General features: G+C 33.8%; 4 protein-coding genes across 4 annotated transcripts in view; 3 read left to right on the top strand and 1 right to left on the bottom strand.

Annotated features, from left to right (window-relative positions):
- The window catches only part of HELRODRAFT_173373 (hypothetical protein), a gene marked incomplete at both ends in the record, with an annotated part of 7,004 nt that extends 2,318 nt beyond the window's left edge, over positions 1-4,686 (bottom strand). Inside the window, 11 exons of the mRNA XM_009019984.1 lie at positions 276-404; positions 653-784; positions 1,084-1,222; positions 1,518-1,681; positions 1,973-2,096; positions 2,372-2,502; positions 2,592-2,834; positions 3,070-3,303; positions 3,471-3,707; positions 4,093-4,347; positions 4,662-4,686. Of these exons, the coding sequence (XP_009018232.1) occupies positions 276-404; positions 653-784; positions 1,084-1,222; positions 1,518-1,681; positions 1,973-2,096; positions 2,372-2,502; positions 2,592-2,834; positions 3,070-3,303; positions 3,471-3,707; positions 4,093-4,347; positions 4,662-4,686 (1,813 nt within the window). The remainder of the gene's footprint in view (positions 1-275; positions 405-652; positions 785-1,083; positions 1,223-1,517; positions 1,682-1,972; positions 2,097-2,371; positions 2,503-2,591; positions 2,835-3,069; positions 3,304-3,470; positions 3,708-4,092; positions 4,348-4,661) is intronic.
- A 1,618-nt stretch (positions 4,687-6,304) lies between these two features.
- On the top strand, positions 6,305-10,865 carry HELRODRAFT_185625 (hypothetical protein). The gene is made up of 16 exons (XM_009019983.1): positions 6,305-6,453; positions 7,056-7,127; positions 7,192-7,277; positions 7,450-7,555; positions 7,672-7,725; positions 7,907-7,998; positions 8,136-8,170; positions 8,389-8,468; positions 8,562-8,786; positions 9,044-9,148; positions 9,385-9,511; positions 9,716-9,768; positions 10,021-10,149; positions 10,326-10,459; positions 10,611-10,811; positions 10,832-10,865. The coding sequence occupies exons 1-15, from the start codon at positions 6,430-6,432 to the stop codon at positions 10,663-10,665; spliced, it is 1,377 nt and encodes a 458-aa protein (XP_009018231.1). The 5' UTR covers positions 6,305-6,429; the 3' UTR covers positions 10,666-10,811; positions 10,832-10,865.
- Positions 10,866-11,257: 392 nt separating this feature from the next.
- HELRODRAFT_185624 (hypothetical protein) lies at positions 11,258-15,354 on the top strand. Its single transcript, XM_009019982.1, has 11 exons — positions 11,258-11,381; positions 11,562-11,602; positions 11,835-11,965; positions 12,171-12,344; positions 12,606-12,701; positions 12,975-13,125; positions 13,441-13,638; positions 13,815-13,906; positions 14,234-14,349; positions 14,834-14,916; positions 15,014-15,354. Exons 1-11 carry the CDS (start codon positions 11,326-11,328, stop codon positions 15,163-15,165), a joined length of 1,290 nt encoding a protein of 429 aa, XP_009018230.1. The 5' UTR covers positions 11,258-11,325; the 3' UTR covers positions 15,166-15,354.
- A 1,093-nt stretch (positions 15,355-16,447) lies between these two features.
- Positions 16,448-17,752, top strand: HELRODRAFT_173370 (hypothetical protein; the record flags this gene model as incomplete). Its single annotated transcript, XM_009019981.1, has 4 exons — positions 16,448-16,630; positions 16,863-16,964; positions 17,028-17,079; positions 17,364-17,752. The coding sequence occupies 4 exons, from the start codon at positions 16,448-16,450 to the stop codon at positions 17,750-17,752; spliced, it is 726 nt and encodes a 241-aa protein (XP_009018229.1).
- Positions 17,753-20,000: the final 2,248 nt, after the last annotated feature.

Genomic DNA, 20,000 nt, shown 5'->3' with positions numbered 1-20,000 from the left:
CGTGTGTGGCGTGTGTGGTTGCGTCGTGTGTGGCGTGTGTGGTTGCGTCGTGTGTGGCGTGTGTGGCTGCGTCTTCTGTGGCGAACGTGTGGCGTGTGTATATAATTGAGTTTTGCCGTTAGCGTGTGTATTGCCTGCGATGTACAACAAGTATACTAACAAATTCATACAAATATACAAGCCAATTCATACAAACATGCGAATACACAGACATACAAACAATAAGCAAACAAACATACATAAAAACGTATAAACAGATATACAAGCAGACTCACCTCTACAATCTCCCTGTGCAAAAACTTTTGCGTAACCATTTCGGCACTCGCACTCAGATATGTTGGCGTATGCGAAACTATGCGTTACACATTTGTCCGAACCGCAAGCACCATTGTTCACCGCACAATCTTTGATGGTGAGGAAGATAACGACGATGACGATGTTGATGGAACTTATGATTTTTTTACAATTCTCTTTCGGAGGTTTCAACAAAAAACACGCCAATACTCGCGAATCAACGAGTCACACACACTTTGTATTTGAAACCGGTAACCACAAAAACAAAGGCAGACGTCTTAACCATTTCACCATCGAGGTGCCCCATAGTAATAATAACAATAACAACCAAAAAATGATAAATATTTTGAATCGAAACCTCTCTCTTTGCACATTCGGCCGGTCCAACCAGGCTCGCATTCTTGGCATTCGTTCAGTCCATCAAATTTGGTACCATTCAAGCAATGGTACCTTTCGTAAGGGTTCATTTCTAGACCGTATATATATCCAGCTAATTTCGTGGTTGTTGTTGTTTTCGTTGGTGATGGTGTTGTTGTTGTTATTGTTGTTGAAGTTGTTTTTGTCTTGTTGTTGTCGTTGTTGTTGTAGTTGTTTGGTGTTGTTGTTGTCGTTGTTGTTGTTATTGTTGTTGTCGTCGTCGTTGTTGTTGTTGTTTGGTGTTTTTGTTGTTTGGTGTTGTTGTTGTCGTTGTTTTTGTTGTCGTTGTTGTTTGGTGGTGTTGATTTGTGATAAAAGTTTCATTTAATTAAATTTGGAATAACAAAGGGTTAAAATTTACTCAAAGCTAACTGAGGAAAAGATTCACGTAGCGGCTCGCCACCGACCCCCCACAATTGTTAGATTGCTCCGTGGCACACTTGACGTTGCAGTGACTCTCGCTAACTTTCTCCAGAGTGTCATAAGTATTGCCACACTGGCAGGTTAAACTCTAGAAAGGGGGTGGGGTGAAAGTTTGTTGGGGTGTTGCTTTGGGTGGGAGATTACCCCCATTTAATCGGGTGTCATCGTCATCATTGTTATTATCATTGTCATCATTCTGTCTGTGTAAAAGTGTGTGGTATTTTTTTAGAGATCAATATGCCACATTGTCATCAACACAGTCGTCATCATCGCCTAAATCATCCTTCAGTCATCTTCACCAAAATCATCATCCCATACCACCATTTTCATCATTATCATCATAAGCAACGAGAGTAGCCGGAGCGGTAGCAGCAGCAGCTAACATTAATAGAAGCGTACAGAAAGTTGGATTTGAAGCAGTGGGCAATGCATCTTCTGCAAGAGGATTCTCCATCTGAAATTAGCATCAGGTTCTCGTTAATCTCCGGAGTCATCTTCTCCCGGAAGCAACCCATTTCCGGTTGCGTCGTTACTGCCATCTCGCTTACTTTAAATTTAAATTTTCAATTATTATCATCTTAATCATTCTTAAATCAAAGTTTTCAATTATTATCATCTTTATCATTGATTTCATTGTCATCCATCGCCAACAGTGATCGTAAAAGTAGTTGTGTAGTAACGGTAGTAGCAGTAGCAGCAGCAGCAGCAAAAGCGACATCAGTAGCAGTAGTAGTAGTGACAGTAGTATTGGTAGCGGCAACATCAACAACAATAATAGTACTGTTATTTGCATTATTTTCATTTCAAAAATATCAAGAACAAAAAAAATTATCCGTACCTTCAAATACGGTGAAGAAATCGCGGACGATGCATCTCTTATCGTTGGTGCAGTTAACGAGGCAGTTAATACTGGACACGGGATACCCAACAACACTTCCACATATGCAGTCGTCAAAATTTTCCTACACGCATAAGTGAAAAATGCACTTATGTTAATATCTACTTCTGAAATTTTACGCTATATAAATTTGTTTGTTACCGAAAAATGGTGAATTTAAGAAGGATTAAAGAGTTAATTGCCAATAACGGTTTACAGACTTCTATCGATATATATCAACTGAAAGCTATAAATGTATAGATATACATTTTCTAAATTAATACAACGAGTTTGGCAAGAGAATGCCGATGATTTGAATGGAAAAAATTTGATAGGAAATCATCACCAAAAGCGCCTCACCACATTCATGGTGGCAAACGGCAGATTGGCATTGCGGCAGAGTGCAATGCATTTTCCCATGTGCTGGTTGGGGAAGGTTTTCTCGCCTCTGAAGTTTCTGAAACATCCGAAATACTTTTTCCTTATCGGGTCTCAAATTAGGTGGAAAGTTTTTTGGTTTTGGTTATAAAAAAAACGAAAAATTATTTCTTAATTAATTAATTTAATTAATTCTTCTCACCATTCGCATAAACCTCAACCTCTTTAAACCCAAGACCGCTGTTATTTTTCAGATCTGACTGCTGAATGATGACGAATCTCGAATGGAAGGAGTCATCTTCACACGTCACTCTCATGGGCATGCCTTTTACGAGGGCCGCAGATTTCCAATGTCCACACATTCTGTAGTTGTTTCTGACTGTTGTGTTCACTTGTGGATCAAACTTGTTTGTCAGACCGACTACAAAGTAATCCATGTCACTGACTGGGGTAGGATTGGAGGAAGTATGTGGAGAAAGTATGGGGAAGGAATGCATTTTTTGTCAAGTTGTTAGTTTTGATGAAAAAACTTCATGAATAACCAAATAAAATAGAGCTTTTCCAAAGTTTTCAATAGCAAAACTGAACGAATATCAAGACAAATTTTATTATATTCATTAACTTTTTTAATAGACTAGAAATTCTTTAAAAAAATTAAAACACTTAAACTAGAAACCAACCACAGCAGTCAGTTCTTCCATAGAGAACCACATAGACAATCATATGCTCTCTCAGGAGATCAATAGCGAACCAGTTTTTATATGGAGGCGACTCCAGTCCCTGCAAGCAATAAATGTTATCGGGTGTGAAATTTCCATCAACACATATTTTGGGATCGTACATGTCGCCTGGCCTTGCTGTGCTGAAATACACTGGCTTGTTTAGAGCTAGGTTCTTTGTGTAAATTGGTTTTCCTATGGGAATTGGGATTTGTTTGAAGTTGGTGAAACAATTTTTTGCATAAATTAGATTATGTAATTTATTGGTTTTGGATTTGTTTCTTGAAATCAAACCACGCACACACACACACACACACACACACACACACATACCCAACTAACAAACCAACTACCTAACTAACCGTCAGTGTAAACCTCTAGTTCAGTAAAGCCCATGCTACTTTTACCGACATCCTGCTGCAATATAACAAATCTTGAGAAAGCATTGGGATTCAAGCAGTCAATACGCATGGCTCTGAACGGTGGGAAGGCTTTTGTAGGCCACTGACCGCACAGTTGGTAGCGATTTCGAATGGTTTTGTTGATGGTCGGATCAAAAGTGTTCGTCGTGCCGATGATGAAGTGGTCCATCCGCTCCTCTGGTGCGTAGGAAAGTTTTTGGACCCAATGATTTCGAGGATTAGTTGGAAAATAAACAACTAAAAGCCATCATTAAGAGAAATGTTCTAGTGCTGATACTATCAATATGAAACTATTAATTATATTTTTACGAACAATTTTTAAAACAATATTTTATTTATTTACATAATTTAGTAGGAAATATTAAAAAAAACACGAACGGAAGATAAAATAATCATGTTAGCAGTATCAACATTAAAACGTAATAAATGAACAAATAAATTTAACCTTACGACCGTATAACAACAACTTCAAAGCAATAGCAAAAACAAAAACAACGAGCCACTATCAGCACCACCAACCACAAAAACCCACCAACCACCACCACAACCCAAACAAACTAACCACAGTCCGGACACTCTCTGTTAAAAAGATGAATATACTTCACCTGATAACTATGTATCAGATCTATGACGAACCAGTTCATTTCTGTGTCATTTTCGGCTATGTGTACGTAGTCCGTGCGTCCTTTTCGGCCATCCACGCCCCGCCAGGGTCCCGCCTCCACTTCTCTGGGGTACTCCGTACTGACGAAAGCCGCTTTTTTCCAGGCCACATTTACAAAAGGGCTCTCAACCTCAACAACCATTAGCACTGCTACTGTTAAAAGTGGTTGGTTTTGAATTTATTTTAAATTTTAAAAAAAATTGTGTCATTACGATTTTGATAGCATTGATGGCTATGTTTATGTAGGTATGTTTAGTTTATGTTTGTTTAGTTTTAGTTTAATTCAAGAAGACAGAAAAATGTATGCAATTTTTCTAGTTTTACATCTGTTGAGTCAAATAAAAATAATAGTAGGTATAAAGTTCATAGAATGAGATTATCTAAAGACTTATTAAAGACTTTTAAAGACTATTTCTCAAATAGAGAAATAGTCTTCAAAAGACCACGATGATTATTTCTTCACTTACCGCAGGAATAGACTACTGCTAACATGATTATTATATCTCCCGTTCGAGTTTTTTTTTTTAATATTTCCTTTTAAATTATGTAAATAAATAAAATATTGTTATAAAAATTGTTCGTAAAAATGTAATTAAAAGTTTGATATTGATAGTATCAGCACTAGATTATCTCTTTTTATTAAAATAGAAGAAGAAAAATTATGATCAAGCAATCTTTTTCAAACTCTGAATATAAAATCTTTCATTAAAACAAGTCAGCCATTTATCAAAGAAAGAGACAGCCATTTGCAATCAGCAAGTTTAAAATCAGGACAAAATTCTTGGCACATAGAGTCTATTAAACGCATGTAGACGATTGAACGATTTATTTATTTATTCTAAATGTCCTCAAACACAATTCTCTATAAACAATGATTGGATCGATAGCAGTCTGCGAGCAAAGGTTAATGACTACTGTACAAAATCATGTAAAGATGATCTCTAAGATCAACAAAAACATCGCTTTCGTTCTGCGTAACAACGGTGCCTAATTTTGAATTTGTTTTTCTATTCTGGAAGGGTTGATTAATTTTCGGTGTTAAATGACGTTTTTAAGAAAGACTAGTTGAAAATTTCTGACAATTCCTGATTTTTTTGGTAATTCATTGATATTGTCAAATGTAAATTTGGCCCTTTTATGAAATATCATATAAATGCTCTTGAGATTTGTTTTATGCTATGTACGGTTCACGCCATTCAATTAAAACTCATCGTGGCAATTTTTCTTTAAAGTTTGTTTGAAATTTACAAGACACTTCATGTCTGTTTTATTGCAGTTGGCTTGGTTGATCTTTTTTTTCTTCTCCTTTCTCTCTCTCTCTCTCTCTCTCTCTCTCTCTCTCTCTCTCTCTCTCTCTCTCTCTATCTATCTATCTATCTATCTATCTATCTATCTATCTATCTATCTATCTTTCTCTCTCTCTCTCTCTTTCTTTTTCTTTCTTTTTCATTTTTTTTTCTAGTGCCTCCATCGAAAAACTAGTTCATATTGTTTTTAATTACGCTTCGTTGTTGTTATAGGCAATATTTTTCGAGTTGACACATATCGTTGTACCTTTCTATACTTTTATATATATATGTGTAATCCACACACACACACACACACACACACAGACACACACACACACACACACACACACATGTGAGTACACATGTTAAAATGCCTATGTGTACACAGTCACACTCATCGTGCTGTTGGTTTAATTTTGAGTCTTAAAAATTTCAAAGTTTATTCTTTGATGTTCCTTCTGACGTTTTGCACAAGTTCATAAGAAGTGCTGATGGATATTATCTGATAGTCTGGTTTTATGGCGAAGAAATTATAAAGAAACGCAATATTATGATCATACAATAACATTAAGTTAGTATACCCTGCTGAAGTTTGCAAATGCTTACAAACACTCAAACAAACACATATCCACTCCAACACACACACGTACACATACACACACACATACATACACACACACATACACAAACATGCATACATACAAACACAAAAAGAGTTCAACGATCAAGTTGTTATCATTTTGAACTGTGGTATGGAGTTTAAACTCCAGTTTCGCTTCCACTATAAAACATTGGAACCGGTGACAAATTTTGGTGTTCCAAACTTTATAATTATTTTTTATTAAATATTTTTTTCTGTTTTAAAATCAAAAAGTTATTTTATTTTATTGACAATTTTCAAGCATCTTTTAACTTGGGATAATTTTGTAACGAAAAGACAATTACAATGAACGATTTTCAAAATTTAAAAGTAAGCATGTATGCATGTATGTATGTATGTATGTATGTATGTATGTATGTATGTATGTATGTATGTATGCATGTATGTATGTATGTATGTATGTATGTATGTATGTATGTATGTATGTATGTATGTATGTATGTATGCATGTATGCATGTATGCATGTATGCATGTATGCATGTATGCATGTATGCATGTATGCATGTATGCATGTATGCATGTATGTATGTATGTATGTATGTATGTATGTATGTATGTATGTATGTATGTATGTATGTATGTATGTATGTATGTATGTATGTATGTATGTATGTATGTATGTATGTATGTATGTATGTATGTATGTTATGTATATATGTATGTATGTATGTATGTCTGTATGTTTGAATGAATGTATGCGTGTGTGTGTGTGTGTGTTAGTGTGTGTACATGTAAGTCGTGTGCTTTGGGTAGTATAGACTTTGTAGCACAAAATTTTAGCAAGAAGTATAGAATGACATGAAAGCAGTTTTGTAAATGTCAGAGTTCTGAATAATAATAATAATGAACCAAAAATTATGACGGAATAATTTTGAAGAAAATAATATTTAAATGTGATCCCACATTGCAGTATCGCAACGGATTGGGATCTGATATTTCATCGGAAGATCCGAGATGTCCAAACTCACTGCCCGCTGGACAAGTTAGAAGTTATTCATTTTTTAAATCATTTATTAGAATTAACAAAAAAAAATTTTTTTTTTCAGTTGACACCTCAAAAATGCCCTTATGGTTTGTACGCTGAACAGTTGTCCGGGACAGCATTTACCGCCCCCAGAGACCAAAATAAAAGGAGGTTTAACAGTTGTAGATTTACCAAATATTTACAGATTAGTTGAAAAAATACAATATAACGCAATACAATACAATACAACACAATACAATACATTACAACACGATACAATACATTACAACACAATACAATACTTTACAAAACAATAAAATGTATTAATTCTTCCATTAATAAGTTGGCTGTACAGAATGAAGCCCTCGGCCCAACACGAACCCTGGTCTCAGGGGCCCAACGTACCCTACTTCACCACCAAGTTCGATCAAATCGATCCGTCTCAGGTTATATAGCATTCTCTCTTGGTCGATGTGTCGCATCCGTAATGTCTTGAATGTAAAAAAGTTTTTAATGTTTGTTTGTCGTGTTCGATGAACAAGTTTCCGCGAAAATATTACAGATAAGATGGAATTCTTTTGATATTCCTAAAGAAGAGTCTGTTAATTTCTTCGAGGTAACATGGATTTTTTAAATTTTAGGTTTATTTCATTTTTTCATATTTTTTGTTGTTATATTGTGATATATTGCGTTATATTAAGTTATTTGAGTTAGTAGTAGTAGCAGAAGTAGCAGCAGCAGCAGCAGTAGTAGTAGCAGCAGTAGTAACAGTAGTAAATTTTAATACATTTCTACAGGGTATTCACACGATAGCGGGAGCTGGCGACCCGCGGACGCGCAGTGGTTTAGCCATTCATGTCTATCTGTGTAATGCCTCCATGAAAGACAGGTTAGACTGGCTTATCATATTTGGGATTTTAACTAATGAATTACTTACTTAATTAATTAACTAATTAATTAATTAATTAGTTCATTCATTCATTCATTCATTCATTCATTATTTCGAATTTATTTTTGTGTGCACAGTGCCTTCTACAATTCGGATGGTCATTTTCTATTAGGTAGTTTCATTTTATTTACTACTACTCTGCTACTACCTTTAAACTACTGCTACGACTACTACTACCACTACTACTACTGCCGCTGCTGCTGCTACTACTACTACTACTTCTAATACTACAACTGTTGTTACTTCTTTTACTGTAACTATTGCTACAACTAAACTACTACTACTACTAATTATTATTATTATTATTATAACCAAAACAATCATCAACAGTACCTCAGCAAGGAACGCTTTACATCAAGACGGAATTTGGAAAACTGACGGTTGAACCTTTGGAGATCTGCGTAATACCGGTCTGTGTTCTAAAGAGTTTTATTCAATTCAAATTATATTACATATGCAAAGTTTTATTCAGTGAGAAAATCAAAAATGCACTCATCCAACAGCAAGGAATAAGGTTTCAAGTGCAAGTCAGCGGGCTGACCAGAGGCTACATACTCGAGGTTTACGACACCCACTTCAAACTGCCAGATCTGGGCCCCATAGGTGCGAACGGGCTTGCAAATCCGAGAGATTTTGAGATTCCGGAAGCTTGTTACGACGAGAAAGCGCCAGACATGAAGTTTAAAATCGTTTCAAAGTATCAAGGATTGCTGTTCACAGCTCTGCAGGTTGACATTCTTGCAGTTTTGAAATTAAATACAGCATCTCCTGTTTTGTGTTTTATTCTTTCCTTAGTAATGATTAGGGTGTAGATATTGATTTATAAATGATCAAACTTTTTTTTAAACTGTTTTTTTAGTGAAGATTATGATTATATTGGAAAATTACATTACAATATACTCGAATATATAAAAAAATAATAATCATAATAATAATTAAATTATAATTAATTAAAATTAATATTTTATTAAATAATAAAACGAAGGATCACTCGCCATTTGATGTAGTAGCATGGACTGGTAACTTGTACCCGTACAAATACCATCTCAACAACTTCTGCCCGGTAAACACAGTTGTGTACGACCATGCTGTTAGTATTTGTGCTGGTATTTTCATTATAATTATATTTCTTTATCATGAGTTATATATTATTTTTTTTATTATTTATTAATATGTCAAATTCTGACAAGAAAAATTTACAAATCTGGTAAATCGATCACGAGAATTACAAATTGAGTCACACAAATTTCACAAAAAAATTACACTACAAATATTACGGGTTCAAAAATCTCAGGGATTACCATTTCCACCCACCTACCCACCCAGGACCCATCCATATTCACAGTGTTAACGTGCCAATCTGCCAGAGTGGGGACTGCTATTGCTGATTTCGTCATTTTCCCGCCCCGTTGGTCCATTTCGGAGAACACATTCAGACCGCCCTATTATCATAGTAATGAGTTTTTGTTTTTTTTAATTTTTGGTGTAATTTTTGTGATGCGATTAGTAATTGTTGTGATCTTTTTATAAGATTTGTAATTACTTTTGGTCCCTATTTGATGTATTAATAAATAATTAAAGATAATGTACGGTGATAATAAAGGATAATGTGTAACTTTTTAACATCAGAAAATTTGAAAAATTCTCGTCAAAATAGGGAACTGCATGAGTGAATTCATGGGACTGATACAAGGAAATTATGAAGCCAAGGTAAAATTTTTTTTGAGTGGTAGTAGTAGAAGCAGCAGCAGCAGCGACAACAGCAGTAGTAGTAGTATGATGATGCGTTGTAATTTCGACCAACAAGTACCCCGATTCACATACACACTGCATGCTTCTGTAGTTATAACCGGAAATCTTCTTAAATTAGAACCATCTCGTAACCAAATATTTTTATTTATTATCATCATGGTTATTATTTTATATTAATTATTATTAATTATAAGTAATAATTTTTAAAAGGAGTGCGGGTTTTTGCCAGGGGGGGCTTCCCTACATAGCATAATGACCCCTCACGGACCAGATGCCGAATGTTTTAAAGAGAATTCTCAGGCTACCCTCGTTCCGAGGAAGATAGCGCAAGATTCTATGGTTTGTGGAGAAATTCATTTTGTTTGTTCGTTCGTTCGTTCGTTCTTTTGTTCGTTCGTTCGTACATTTTATAATTATATTGTCGGATTGAAAAACCATTATCTCTTAACTTTGCTTTTCTAATGAATATATACATAATATTTTTTTTTGAAAAATCTCAAAAATTTTGTCCAAAGGCCTTTATGTTTGAATCCTGCTTGAGCCTATCCCTGACTGAATGGAGCTTGCATGGGTGTGGGAAGATTGATCCGGATTACTACAAATGCTGGAATGGTCTGGAGAATCATTTTGATGTCAACAATAAACCGACGTATGTTATTGTTTTCACTTTTATTATTGATTTTTTTTTATTCATGTAGGTAGTGTATAGTTATGTTACAGATAACAGCACTTAATTGTGCCATAACTACTATGTATAAATACCATAAAATCAAAATTTGTTACAATTTTTTTTTCTTAAGGGCTGAAGATTTGATGAAACCGTTTGACAAAATCAAACTATCGAAGAAAAATTAATGTAGTTAGTTGGCAGCTGGTTGATAAACTATATTTTTTTTTCAAAACTAGAAATAAATAAAATTCGATATTTGATTTTTTGGACAATTTGGTTTGCCTATCCTGTTAAGTAATAAATGTTCAAATGAAAATTATCTCGTCATCTTTTTTTTAAACAAAATACAATTTAGTTTACGTGAAATAAAATATCAAATCTCTGTGTGGGTTTTATAAATTAGTGTATATATATATATATATATATAGAGAGAGAGAGAGAGAAAGAGAGAGAAAGAGAGAGAAAGAGAGAGAGAGAGAGAGAGAGAGTATATTTTAAAGCTAACATAGCACAGCATCGAATAGGGTGGTTGCATATAGTTCTGTAAAATGGAATATCATAAAGTACAATTTTGTCATTTAGTACTATCACTTAATTTAGATAAAATCATAATATTTTTGTAAATTTTTTAAATAATTATAAATATTTGTAGTAAATAACTTTGAAAAAATTGCGAAAAATATGAAAATAAATCGAAATTTGATACGTAACGTTTTAATCAAAGGCTATTCCTTCATGTACATGGTCAAATGAAACGCTTCTCACTTTTACTCATTAAAAGTGAACTAATTTAAATTGTTTTCAAATTGAAAAAAGGTAGTTTTTTACCTATTTTTGTCATCAAAATGATCGAAATACGTGAGAGAATAATTATCCAAGACGATTGGGACACTGCTTTGAGGTGGTTTCACTTTAAAATACTGATTGCATCAATTGTCATCTTTATTTCTTGATCAATTAATGATTAATCAGAATTTATTTTTATTTGAATTGAAAAGTTTCAGTAATGTGGTAATAAAATTGGACAATTTAAATTTTTAAAATAAGATAAAATTGAATAATTAATAATAAATCCCAACAGGAATGCAAATGACAAAATATGGATTGGCTTAAAAAAACATGGTGGTTGAGAACAAATAATTTTTTACAATTTATTCAAATTTATTATGCCTTTTTTTTGTTTTTGTGTGGATTTTATTTTAAATTTTTAATAAAATGAATCATTTTATCATTTTTTTATAACATATTTTTTTGGTTTTACATTTATTTCTAAGATTAATTTTTAAATAAATTAATTTCATAAATTCAAATGATTTGGTTATTTTACTATTTTATATTCTTTTAAAAATAAAAGGCTCTAAAACAATATACGGGGAGCTAAAAATGAAAGAAAATGTCATAGATGAAACCATTGAAAATGTTGAGATTGAAAAAAAATTACACTCAAATCATCAATCCATTTTCTCTGCCAGACTCTTGAAGAATGTAATTTACATTATTTTATTTATTATTTTATCCTTTATAGTCTGTATTCCTTTGGTTATTATGTGTTTGTATCTATGTGTGTGTGTGTGTGTGTACGTGTGCGTGCGTGGTGAGTGTGTGCTAGTGTATATGAAATGAAATATAAGCTATTATTAAATTAAAATTTTAAATTTAAAAAAAATTGGGTATTTCGCTTTCCTTTTAGAGACAGATTAATGTGTCATGCAATGTAAAAAAGCAGAAAATTGATGGTGATGACGATAAAGATGGTGGCCGTGATGATGATGATGATGGTGGTAGTAGTGACGAGTCGAGAATCAATTTAACGTTCAAAGCTCCCGATCAGATTTTCCAGAAAGTTCATAGCTCTTGGAAAACTGTTTGTTGTTATTGTTATTATTATTATTGTTGTTGTTGTTATTATTGTTATTTATTGTTGTTGATGTGGTTTTTGTTGTGGTTAATTCTTTTTTTTTTTTTGAAAAAAAATCTCAATAATTTATCTTTTATTTGATATAATCTCAATAATCGTTATTAATTGCTATTTAATTAATCATTTTATTTATTTATTTATTCAAAATGGTCTCAATAATTTATTAATTTATTCAAAATATTTTTTCAAAATTACCACCCCGAATAGATCAACTGCCTGGACGTAACTAACGGTGGGCTGGGGGTTTCATGCGATAGCGAGGGTAATGTCAGAATATGGCTGTGTGAAGATGGCGAAGTCAGGGTCAGTTATATTTATTTATTTATTTATTATTATTGTTGTTGTTGTTGTTATTGTTGTTGTTATTATTGTTATTATTATTGTTGTTATTGTTGCTGATCAGTCAACCAACCAATCATACACGATAAGTCAGCCAGCCAATCAAAAGATCAGTCAGCCAACCACTCATACCTGATCACTCAACCAGCCAATCAAACGCGATTAATCATTGAACCAACCAATCAAAAACGATCAACCAACCAACCGACTGATCAAACAAACCACCCAACCAATCAGAGAGAGCTAAAAGGTCATTGTGGGGAGGTATATACGAGTAAGTTTTTCCCGTCTGGCCTCGTCGTTTTGACTGGAGGAGCTGACACTCAATTGAAAATCTGGTCTGCCGAAGATGGTAAGTGTGCGGCTACACTGAAAGGTCACAGGCAGGGTCAGTTATTATTATTATTATTATTATTATTATTATTATTGCTGTTTAGGTGTCATCGTTATTAATTTTTATAGCGGCCTCCTAGCTATTGATGAATAAAATGTTTGCATTTGGGAGGGAATGTGTTTGTTGGATTTTTCAGAGCGAGGAAGATTAAATCACGCGATATTTTTATTCGTTGTGGCATTTTCGTCGGTCGGCTAATAATGAGTGCCGGGGTACTATGCCGCTGAGTTATTCATAATAATTTATTATGATTATTATGTTTTTTTTTCTTTTTTTAACCTTTTTTTTCTTACTCTTTCGCAAATCTAGGCGTAACTGACACGGCGATTGTGGACAGAGGTCGAAATGTTGTTTCCGCGTCGAGAGATGGCACAGTTAAACTCTGGGACTGCAGCCAATCACAGTGCTTGCACACTTTTGATTGGCTGGACAGTGGACCAATCAACGCTTGCTATTTGATGGGGTCGTGGTCGGGTTTGGCGATAGCTCCACCCGCTCTTTGTATTAGTAATTACATTTTAGTTATTTTTCTCATTTCTTTGTCTTTAATTTCTCTCACAAACACACACACACACAGACTGACACACAAACACACACACACACAGACTGACACACACAAACACACACACAAACTGACACTTAAACACACATAGGCACACAAACACATGCATGCTTCTACTTAGGTGATAAAGAAGTTTTAACAGAAGGCAAAATTTTACTCGTTGCTACGGAGAGAAATAAATTATCATGCCTGGCCCTACACAACAAGCAGCACGTATGGCGATGCTAATATTTTTATCATCTACAAACAACTGTACAACAGCTACTAATGTTTGTTCGTTCATCCGCACATTCATCCATTCATTCATTCATCCAACCATTTATTTATATATTCATTAATTCAATCATTCATTCATCCATCCATCCATCCATCTATCCATCCATCCATTTATTTATCTATTCATTAATTCAATCATTCATTCATTCATTCATCCATCCATCCATCTATCCATCCATCCATTTATTTATCTATTCATTAATTCACTCATTCATTCATTCATTCATTAATTCATTCATTCATTCATTCATTCATTCATTCTAGATCTTCACGTACAACACTAATTCAGCATGTAACGGCTGCACTAGAGTGTCAGAGTATGACGTTCTGGTTGGTTGTGACGATTCAACCTTGCATTTGGTTGATGTCAGGAGGGCAAGGTTTGTCTTTTATTATCCTCTTTCTTTCTTTCTTTTTGTGTGTTTCTTCGACATGTTTGTCTCATTGTTGACGATTTTTTTTTTCGAAGAAGTATTCCGTCTGTGGAGGTGGTTTTGTTTCTTCGTGAGGCCATGAATTTGGCGCAAAGACTGATTGTAATAACTAACGTTTAACTATTCATTCATCCATTCATTCATTCATTCATTCATTCATTCATTTCATTCATTCATTGATAACGGTAACGTAACATAACTATCTTAACGACAAAATCCAACAACATTTACTACAACAACTACAACAACAACAACATCTACAACAACAACAACTATAACAACAACAACAACTACAACAACAACAAAAACTGCTACTACTACAACAACAACACCGCCAACGTCATAATAATAATAAGACAGCAGCATGAAAATAGTAGCAATGACGTTTCGTTGTATTTTTCTTTCCTTTTTTTTCACTCCATGGCACTAGCTCTGCCGTGAGAATATTACAAGAAAGTAGGTCAAAAGTCCTCGCCATGCTTTCACACGGAGCAGGCTGTTTCATCTCAACCAGTAAACTATCATTTTATTATTATTACTGTTATTGTTATTATTGTTGTTATTATTATTATTGTGGTTATTGTTCTTATTATGATTTGTTTAACGAAAGGTGATGGTTCATGTTTCTACGCTGACGAATGCCTGAAAACTGGCCAGGAGTTCACTGCTCCAGATTCCATATTTACGATGTCAGGCGATGGGAGATACTTATATACGGGCTGTAGGGACGGATTGATAAGGAGATATAAAGTGGGCTTTTAGATGGAATATTTTAAACTGGGAGGACATAATATGAGATAACATAACATTTAATAATGAGCGTAGATTAAAATCCATGTGCTCATATCTAATATGTGATAATAATTTAAATGTCCAAAAAACAATAATAATATGAAATAATATTAAAAAAACTGATGAAAAAACATAAATAAATAAAAAAATATATAATTTCATTTCTCGTTATTTATTCTCCATTTTACTTGTTAAAGAACCTAACAGCCTATTTGTTGCTTTATAAGATTGTACAGGCGATAGGCGATGACATATTTTTTTTTGTAGTAAACGTCTCTCTTTTCTTACTATAATGAATTATTATATTCTATTTGTGTTTTTATAAGTTCTAATTAACGTCAAAATTATTCCAAAGTTTATTATATTTTATACAGGGTTCGAATTAATGGGAGGTTGGGGGGTTTTACCCCTCTACCTCTAAAATAAGACCCTCCACCTTTCATTTAATTTTAATGTTGGAGGGGTCAAAATTTGACCCCCGTACATTCAAAACTTCACCCGCCAATCTTTATGACCCCCCCTACTTCATTTTTCACAATTCGAACACTGATTTTATAAGTATGCTATATAAATTTGTCGTCTGAGACAAGACAGTTTATTGTTTCATACAACGTATTTTATATATTAATCAATGAAAGATGGCAAAGAAAACAACGTCCTTCCTCGGGGGGACTAGGTCTCTGGACGCTAAACGAAGATTGATTGACAACGTATTTTATATAGTTATAACATAAACGCTTGCTGATCTAGACTATTTATAATTGAAGTACGTAACCTCAAAACTTTCAGCAAAATTGACGAGTAGCTGATGGCTTCTACAACTTTTGTTTTCAACCAAAGACTTGCCCAAGTTTTGAAATATCTTCTTCATTTCATTTATTCAATTCTTCATTCAACCATTCATTAGACCACTCCTTCGTTCATCCTTTTTTTTATTGCTATAGAAAAACTTCACCCATTTCTTAGCTTCAAACTCAAAATATTTAACATGACATTTTTCTACAAGGTTGGTAGCTTCAGATACCACGTTTGTATAGTAGTATTGTATTTTGTCGTGTAGTATTGTGTGGTTTAGAAATGTTTGGTCTTGTATTGTTTTTTGATTAGCATTTTTTTATTGTTCTATGCTGACGAAATATTTATTTTGACGTAACCAATCCAAAATCATAATAACAGATTCCAACCGTTCCATTTGAATTCGTTCGTTAGCGGGTCAGATTGAGTTTTCACACGATACTATCAAGCGAAAATAATGGCGAGGTTGCTTTCTTCGCCGTGCACTTCGTTGCTCTTATTAATTATTGCGAGTGTTTCAGTCATCGATGTTGCTGGAGATGAAGACTGTCAAAATCCACCCGTCGACGGTTTCTGCGAATATGTATCACACATTTATATGAGAATGGAACTTAAAGACTACCCTGGTTGCGGAATCGAGGTACCTCAATCTCTAACTGCGAGAGCACCGACAGTCTACTACAATTATACGGTGGAAATACATTTATTTTTTATCCAATTGTTATTTGAAATATTTTTTCAAAAAATTTAAAAAATGATTGTATGTTAAAATTCTGTCGGACGTGGAAACTTGATCATTCGTTTGAAATGTTTCTAAAGAGTAAGTGAATTATTTTAAAACGTTGGTGGAAAAACTTCAATTATTAACTCAGAGGGATTTAGATAAGTACATGGTTGTGATGGTCGATCTGGACGCTCCAAATCCTAAGAATCCCACTGATCGCTCTTGGCTGCATTGGGTAAAAAAGACAACGGTAAAATCGTGATGTAAAATTTTTAAAATTTATTTTCGTTTCGTAATATTTGTTAACTTATAGGGTGCTGATTTGGTAAAAGGAGTAACTAGTGATGGCAAAAATGACCTAGTGGGTAAGTTAAATATCTTAGTAACTTTGAGTTCAGTATATATTTTTGATTTTTAGTGCACGAAAATTTTGTTAAAAGAACAAATTTAATGATAAGATGAAACTGATTCTTAAATCACCACAAAATTAAAAAAAAAAGTTTAATACGTCCTTTTATAGTTTGTGTAAATCACTTAAATTTACTCCTGAGATTAAAAAAAATATTTACAGCCATTTAAACAATAGGATAATTTAATGGAAATAAATATATAATGAAACTATCGCAAACAATATTTTCATCACTTGTAGAATTTATTCCACCATACCCATATGGACCAGAACCCCACAGATATCAGGTTTATATTATCCGTGAACCATTCGACCAAAATTTCCAGTTAATTGACAAGGAAAGACCACGTTGGAATGTGTCAAAATTTGGGGATGATGAACTTATGTGCGCTTATTTATTTGCCGGCTACGAGTTCTTAACTCGTAACCCGAATAAAGACGAAGTCCCAACTAAGAAACCAGATGCCCCCTCGACAAAACAAATTGAAACAATATCAGAACCTCCTGAAACTCAGCCACACACTAAATCAAAGAATAAAGAACCAAGTGACGTTGCAACTTGTTCGGCTTCCTTGCTCATCATCTTCTCGTCTGCTTTCAACATGCTGATGATTTTCAAAATTTACTGAGTTGCCTGCATTCAGTTACCTCGTCCAAGAACATTTCCAGAGAAGCTACTTACGCACTTGCTGCTGTTTGTTTTTTGTAGTTGCAAATTTTTTTGTTGGAACCAAAAAAATGTCATGTAAGTCATCCTAATTAGCCAATAACATGTGCGTTTACATCTTTTGATTTTCTCGAATTGAAAAACCTCTCAAATATGAAATTGTATATTCAAATTGCTGATAAATATGCGGACATTTAAAAGTTAATAATCTTTTCAAATAATAGGACAATGAATTAAATGCATACATATGCGAATATAAACCTAAATATATAAATAGCATGACATGAGAGCAACTATCAACTTGTTTAATGTTATTGTTTTAAAATTTTCTGGTTGAATAAATTTGAAAAGTTAACTAACTTAATTTATTTCAAAGCGTCGATGTTTCGAATGATTTGAATTTAAACTAGGAAATATGAGAAGAAAACTTGTCAGAAAATTAATCTTCCCTTCGTTTCGTTGAGTTCAATGAACAGCAGCAAGTGCCCGCAATAAACTGCAGAACGCCTGACATCATTCACTTTCATGTGCTACTAGTTTTAGCAAACGTGTGATGGACCTTTAACCTTCTTTAGTTTACAAAACCAACTAAATAAAATTCAGAGCAAACGTACTATTAAACGAATTACAGCACAACCCGTACAATTTCACTTTTTTAATTCAATTTTCGTGGCGTTGTTTACGTGCCTCGATTATTTACACATAACATAACTACACTTGAAAACATTGCAAACCAACGCTATTTAATTCATGTTTCACCATTGGTAGCACTACCACTACTTCTAATACTACTTTTACTATCACTACTACTACTTCTAGTACTACTATCGCTGCCACTGCTACTACTTCTACTACTACTATTAGCAGTGGTCTGAAGAATTGAATCAATCAATCTTCGTTTAAGCGTCCAGAGACCCAGTTTCCCGAGGTAGGGGGTTGTTTTCTTTGCCATCAACTTTTTGCGTCAAATTAGACGATCAGTTGTATCCATTTCGTTTAAATTTAGAGCTTTCATGTCTTGCTCGATTGTTTGCGAACAGGACTTCTTTGGGACGTGTGCCAGGTACTTTAACATCTGCAAGAGAATTTATGGCAGTCTCCACTTCGTTTGACATGACCGAACCACCGCAGACGGTGTTGCCGGCATTCGTCCTTTATATCATCTAAACCAGCACGACGCAAGATTTCGGTAGATTTGATGTGGTCCTTCAGACTAATTCGTTGCTTCCATCGGAGCATTTTCATGTCGGTTCGTTAAGTTGTTGTTCCAGTTTGGCTGTCATTGGCCATGTTTCTGCACCATATAACAACACCGGACGTATCACAGATTTATAAAGTCTTGATCGTAGTGGTAGTGGGATGTCACGCCGCATCAATAGAGAAACAGGGAGATGCCATTTATTCCAGGCTGCACGTATGCGGGCTCGAACGGCAGCTTCAGCTGCTCCAGTACAATCTAGAACATCCCATAGATATTGAAACGATGTGATTTTCTCTACTTTAATGGCTTCCGAAACATTGCTATTTCGAATTTGTTGTTGTGGATTGATGCAAGCAGGACAAACAAAATTGGACACTAGATAAAGTACCAACTATTTTTGAACAACATTTGTGACACCACTGGTTACACTGCTGACACTTGATTGAATTGTTACCTACACCAGCTTTACAAACTAAACATGGCCATCGTCCAGTAGCTATGGATTGGATGGGTTCACCAGTGGTCATAAAATAAAATGACGGTAAAAATAATAATTACTCTTTTGAGGACTCCAGCTTCGTACTATGAAGACACGAATTCATATAGATTAATGTTTTAAACTTCTTATCCGAAAGATTTTTGAATTCAAAATACCAAAAAAATGGAAAAAAAACATAAGGTAAGATGACATAGCGAGAAATATTTTTTTTAGCAAAAACAAACTCTAATTATGAATTAATCAAACTATATAAACATATACTATCTATATCACACTAATACATACACGTATATATATATTTTTACAATATTCTATAAATTCTACCGAATGTTTGGCGTTAATATGTTTGTAGTTCGTTTACATATTAACGCCAAACATTCAGTAGAATTTATAGAATATTGTAAAAATTATGGTCTATTACCAACACGTATATATATATATATATATATATATATATATATATATATATATATATATATATATATAAATGNATATGTTGATGAGTTATGA

The sequence above is a fragment of the Helobdella robusta genome (genome assembly GCF_000326865.2).
Source record: "Helobdella robusta unplaced genomic scaffold HELROscaffold_26, whole genome shotgun sequence".
In the NCBI taxonomy this organism is placed as follows: Eukaryota; Metazoa; Annelida; class Clitellata; order Rhynchobdellida; family Glossiphoniidae; genus Helobdella; species Helobdella robusta.
This window is presented reverse-complemented; position numbering and strand designations above follow the sequence as displayed.